This window comes from Egretta garzetta, unplaced genomic scaffold (assembly GCF_000687185.1).
Source record: "Egretta garzetta isolate BGI_Z169 unplaced genomic scaffold, ASM68718v1 scaffold4, whole genome shotgun sequence".
NCBI lineage: Eukaryota > Metazoa > Chordata > Aves > Pelecaniformes > Ardeidae > Egretta > Egretta garzetta.
In genome coordinates, this window is record NW_009259329.1 from 2,032,016 (window position 1) to 2,038,298 (window position 6,283).

The window sequence follows — 6,283 nt, forward strand, 5'->3', positions numbered from 1 at the left end:
CATCTGATGTGCCCGAAGAGCTGGACGTGCCCTGAGGGACGGAACACGCCTCGCCGCCCGGCTCGCAGGCGATATGCCGGGGGAAGATCTTGCCGTTGATCAGGGCACGACGTTCACTTCCATCTCCTGCTTGCTGGTCTTTCAACCGCGCAGCGTTCTGCTTTATCACATGATGCCTCTAACTCTCGCTATGAACAGCCTGTAAACTTTCGTACAAGTATCTCGGCATCTTTCCAAAAATTCGTTCAAACTCTTTGGGTTCTTTTGTTTCTTTGTTTTCTTTTTGGGCAACTCTTGACGGTATCAGTGCTGCTACTGTGTTGAGGTCGTACTTTATCACGGTGACCATCGTTGCCTAGTTGAGATATATATATATATAGGTATATGTTTTTATCTTGGTAGCGCTGTGTCGTCTTGGTAAGTTTGGTTTTGCAAACTCTGGAAATTAAAACTTTTGCAAACTGGTAACATCTTTTTGTTACACGTTTATAGACTAAAAGTAGCAGAGTGCTATCCTGATTCATGATTATCGTGACCATGCAGTTGTTATAGATGTGTGTGATCCTAACTAAGATGACTTCCCCGTATAATTTTTAGCCTTGTTTTCTATTACTCCGTTAGTATTTGGGCAAAATTCTTACCCAGCTTTATTTGCAAGCCCTGTTTGTGAAAAGTGAGAAGTACTTCGGATGCAAATGAGTTCAGTATTCTTTGATTTCACCTTCTGGAAACGGGTGGCAGCGTAGCAAAGGGTTGGAGATGATCTCAGGCTTCTGGCAAATGCAATTAGCTTTTCAAAGATGTCATCAGCATCCTCCCACGTTACTCTTAGAGGTGGATTGGTATCGGTTTGTCTACCTAGCTGTTTGCAAATAAGTTTGTCATGGGTAATTAGAAGCTCTCTGATTTCAGGTCTGTTAGCTGGAATACATGGCTGAAGTACTTGCCCTGAAGTAACAGCGCGAGGTAACCCTGTATTCCAGTTTAGTATGTTGGTGTCACACCCAACGAGTTTTAGTAAGTCTTTGGTGTCTTTAACTCGGAATCGTGTCAGGAACAAATCCATTTAATGTAGGGGAAGCAATATGAGGAACTTGTAATGCATATGTATATTCATATGAGCTTCAAGATTTGTTGTGGCTCTTTTAAAAAAAAAAGAGTTAATCTTGATTATTTTTGTCTTTGAACTAACAATTTGATTCTCTACCTGCTCTACATTTAAAGTTCAGTAGCATTGTCTGTGCTTTCCAGGACGATGCATCTCAAGCCATTTCCTTAGTCATTAGTGTTTACTTACTAGCATAAAACTCAGGAGTTACTGCAGTAATGTGATGTGATGGAACTGTTTTTGTAGAACTGTACAATTTGGGTTGTTTGTTTTGGTTTTTTGTCTTTTTTTTTTTTTTTTGTCGCCCTGCTTGGTCATTTGTCTCAACAAAAAGCTTTTTCAGTAGTTGAATGTAATTTCTTCAGTGACAGGGCAACTGTCTGTGCAAATGGATAGTCTAATCAGAGTGGGAAGACTCATAGGTTTGTGTTTTTCTATGGAAGCCAAGACGCGTATAGAACTGAATAATTCAGGAAGAGTAAATGCAGATGATGAAAAAAATGAGAGAGGTTCGCCTAGAGAGTAATGTTTTGTACAGACTGTGTTTTCTGACAAATAATGATTCAAACATTAGACCTCTTGAATAATCCTGTGTATGAATAACTGTTTGACTCATATGCACATCGTTCAATATTACTTGGGCTAAACGTGGCCTTTCCTTACCGAGGCAGTCAAATACCATGATTTGCACATCTTGGGCATTTAAGAAGGAAAAATTCCTAAAAGATGCAACAGTATGAGCTATCTCAGCAGTCAAGGCAAAGAGTGAAAAATAATGATTCAACAGAAAGTTTGTTGTTCAGTACTTTTTTGTGAATTTGAAGGCTGAAGGTGTTTATTATCTAAGGAACAAGACCTACTTATTCTAATATCAAGGAGAAGTAAAGCCTGAAATGCTGCTAAGGATTTATTTTTTTTTCAGTAGATGGCTATTTTAACACATTATCTGCCTTCTGAAAGGACTAGGAGTGTTTTTATTTCACAAAATGAAAATTCTGAGGTTTTGTGTCGAGTATATTGTGTTTTCTTGATGTATCAAGTAACTTAAGCGTGGCTTGCAGAGTTGCTTTTATCTAGGCTTTATTGTGTTGTTTGTATCCGATTACCAAATGAAACTCAATGCAGGTCCTAGAAAACTATGCTCTTCCTTTAAAGACCAACAATATTAATAATAGAAGTGTTTTTAAAGGTATTTTTGACATGTGTATGTCCTGCTGCTGAATCTCCCCCCCCCCCCACTTTTTTTTTTTTTTTTTTTTCATACAAAAGTTCAACCTAAAGTTTCTTAAGAAAATTTCTTATCAGTGTAAATAAAGCTTTAGACCAGTGAAATTTTTACTTCCTTTGTTGACAGCCGTAATGCTATTACGGATAAAATTAAGAAAACTACAGAAGGTGGTGGAATAGTCTCCAAGCTTCTTTTGGGTTATGTTCTTTGTCTCCAACACTCTCGGTTGTTTTGCCTTCATTCCTTGTTTTCTCACCAGGGCCACATTTTCATTTTCTCTGAGTCATACTCAAGCATACATCTGTAACTCTGACATCACACTTTTTGTAAGGTAATAACATGTTATAGATCTTTAATTTCACTGTAAGCCTGATAAGGTGTCCTTGTCTCGAGGTTAAATTATTCATCCGAATCATTACAAGGAAGTAGAGGTCTGCGTCTTAGGTGGTTTGAGGGCATAGATTGGGATCAGGATGTCGAGGGCCATAGGGAGTAGGCAGAAGGTAACTGAGAAGGAACTGCCTGTAATGAAGGTAATTTCTATGTCTTTTTCCTGTGTTACATTGCATTACAGTCCAGCTTCTCCTTTGTTAGGCAGTCTGTGGCAGTAACTTCTCTGGCAGGGTTGATTACAAAGAGTAGTAACAAATGCAGTGTAAATTTGCATGCTCCATTCAGAACTGCTCCTTTTGGAGTAGAAAAAGCCAAGAGCTTTTAGTTAAAGATAATCAAGGATCTAAAGTTGTTTTGTCCAGCAGAATTTTTTAAGACCAAAAAAAATACTGAAGTGTTGCTAAAATTCAAAGCAGTTTTCAGGTAATCTACAAATATCTGGAATATGTGAAAAAAATTAATTATGCTCAAGTAACAGCAACTGTATGTCCTTATGATGCGAGGTAAGACGAGGGTTGAGGCCTTTGCCTTACCTGTAATGCACAGTTAATTGTGGAAGTTTTAAGGTGCCTCTGTAGCCTATTTTGCTGGCAAATAGGCTTGCTTTGGTAATGAAGGATAAGTAATAGCTGAATAATTTTGAAATTGCTAAATGTTTTCAATTTGATCAGACAGAGGGGTCTCTTTTGGGGATGGTCATTGGCCATTCTGTTATTCAAGAATATTACAGGTCAAGTACTTGTGATATGTTTCTACTTTTATGTTGAAAATTACTTAATGAACAGTGGGAGAAGCTTGAATCTTTCAGTTTGAGGAATGCAGCACTGGAAATGTACATGAAAACGTGAAGAACTGGAATATTTTAAAGTCCATCCTCAACAATTTTGCTGTAATGGTAGCTTTCCCTTTTTAGCTTTGCTATGATTCATTGACTAAATATGTGGCTTCAAATTATGGCCTTATTTAAACTAAACAGATACCCAGTGCTGATTGGGGCAAACTTCTCTTCTAGAATTTCACTACACTATTAAATGGACAATGTTGACTTTAATGCGTATTAAAAAATTAATTGGCTTAATGGAGACTTGAAAACTCTTAGAAAATACCATCAAAATTACCATATAGAATTGGAATTTTTGGTTTTCTATTTCAGTTAACATAGAATCATAGAATCGCTTGGGTTGGAAAAGACCTTTAAGATCATTGAGCCCAACCGTTTCCCTAGCCCTGCCATCCCACCACTAAACCCTGTCCCTAAGCACCTCATCTGCCTGGCTTTTAAATCTCTCCAGGGATTGACAACCCTTTCGGTGAAGAAATTTTTCCTAATGTCCAACCTAAACCTGCCCTGGTGCAACTTCAGACCATTTCCCCTCGTCCTATCACCCGTTACCAGGGAGAAGAGACCGACCCCCACCTCACTACAGAAGAAGCCTGAGAAAAAGTTAAATTACAGATTGATGACAAATTATGTAGCCTACTGCATTTCTTCTACAAAGTATTGAAGTAGTTGCCTGAAATGTTGCCCTACAAAGTGATTTAAGTGGCAAGTATAATCAATCCTCCAGTGATGGACTAAATAGTACAGCCCCATGCCCACTTAGATTAGTGTTTGGTATGCCAAGTAGGTTTGTATTTTTTTTAAGTAAATGAAAGTACTCATTAATAGGTAATACAAAAATAAATTAGCATTAGACTGTTGCCTTATAAGCTCTTTATGTCAGTGCTATTAACAATATACTGTAGAACTTGCCAAGGATAGGGTAGGGGGAAGTAATCAATCCAAAAATCTCTTTTCGTGATTTTGTTAGACTTGCTTCCGTTTTTCTAGACCTGTTGGAATTATCCTTCCAGGACAATTGAATAAAGGTGGTCTATAACTGGAACCTTATATTTAAGTTTGTCTAGCGCTATCTCAGATTTCCTTCTCTTCAATCTCACTTGCAGTAAGTACCATGAAATTGTGTATGTTATACTGGCACAATGAAACCACTGTCTCAAGGGTGCAAATCGTGTATCGCTGTATCCTTTAACACAGCTGTTGTCCCACTCATGCCCACAGAATTAGTGTAGTCTAATGTTTTCAATAAAAGGTTAGAATCAAAAGCTTTGCATGTCCTAACTTTTTTGACTTTTTTGTCTTGCCCAGCTTGCCTAACTCTGGGTTTGCATCTGTAAAACAGGACTATGATGAAAAATAATGCTTAGCTGTGTTTTGTAGATGCTGGTGACTGTCCTTAGTAAATTTTAAGTGCTGGGGAGATTAATACTTGTGCTACAACAGGCTTGTGAAAAGTAAAACATTTTTAAGGAAAACAGGAAGGAGTCTGAATATGAAGTCTAAAATTAGTTGATGTGCACCTAGTGCCAGCTTTGTCTCCCACTTACTAAATTCTCTAACACACAGCTTTTTCTTTTTTTTTTTTTTTTTCCTGTGCATTGGAAAGGGGCTTCTTCTAAGAAAGGGTATTGAAAGAAATTGAGGTAACTTTGCAGAATTTCCATCTACAGAAAGAACTGAACAGTGGTGGTTAGGCTGCTGTTTTCCTGAGTTTGCTGTTTTGCATGCTGACCAGTATGGTTTCATTATTACCTTCTACTCTTGTGTTTCTCCTTTTTCTTCCACTATTCTCTGCACCTGAATTCAGGCTTGTGCTTCCTTGATGAGCCAAATTACACTGAATAAATATTTCAATTGCTTAAAAATCTTCTCAATAATTAGAGGTCATAAAATCAGAAGGAATCATTGTAATCATCTGTTCATACCACTCGTGACATAAATGAGGGGGTGGTACCTATTAACTTTTCTAATTTAGGCACATCTGTAATTGGGGACTGGCAGATTTTCTAAAAAGAACTTTAGCAACCTCATCATTGTGTCAGTTAAGTTTTTTGCAGTGCAGGGTAGCCTCCTGGTGACATTTATGTCTTGTGTTAGCCTGAGTTTGTCTAGCTTTGAATTCCAGCCACTGGTTTGCATTATAGCTTTGTCCTCCAGACTGGTGGTTGTTACCAAACTCTAGTTCCCTATGCAAGGACTTAAACTGATATCAGTCTCCTTTGTGTGTTTCTCATGGACAAAGCTTCTGGAGTATTTTGCTTTAAGGGGATATTTTCTAACAGATTTTGTTGTTGTTCTTATCTTAGCTTCTTAATTGAATTTTGGGTATGTTCTGGATGCAGTATTGGTCACGTGCCTTCTGAGTGCAAGGGCAGTATGGCTGCCTAACTAAATTTTAATTTGATGTGTATCTGGGAATTACATTCACTGTGATGCTTGTGGTGTTATATTAGAATACCATGTTTAAATGATTACCCACTGTGGTTTTCAAGCCTATGTCAGGATAGCTCCCATTCCATCCCTTTGGTATGGATTGTTTCTTGGAAAAATTTGAACTGAGCTGAAATTTGTTTAGCATTTGTTTTCTTGCTCCTATATTACCGAGCAGTATAGCTGATCTAGTTTTTTGATTACTTGCTGCCTTTTCAATCTCTCTGTGATAGATTCTTTATCAGTAACTCTTTTCTTTCTTTTAGAGCCACCATGAAAATGT

At 37.8% G+C, this 6,283-nt stretch overlaps 1 protein-coding gene across 1 annotated transcript in view; it reads right to left on the reverse strand.

The window, feature by feature from the left end:
* HAUS8 (HAUS augmin like complex subunit 8) overlaps positions 1–349 on the reverse strand; it is an 8,775-nt gene extending 8,426 nt beyond the window's left edge. Inside the window, exon 1 of the mRNA XM_035892348.1 lies at positions 200–349. Within this exon, the coding sequence (XP_035748241.1) occupies positions 200–349 (150 nt within the window). The remainder of the gene's footprint in view (positions 1–199) is intronic.
* Positions 350–6,283: the final 5,934 nt, after the last annotated feature.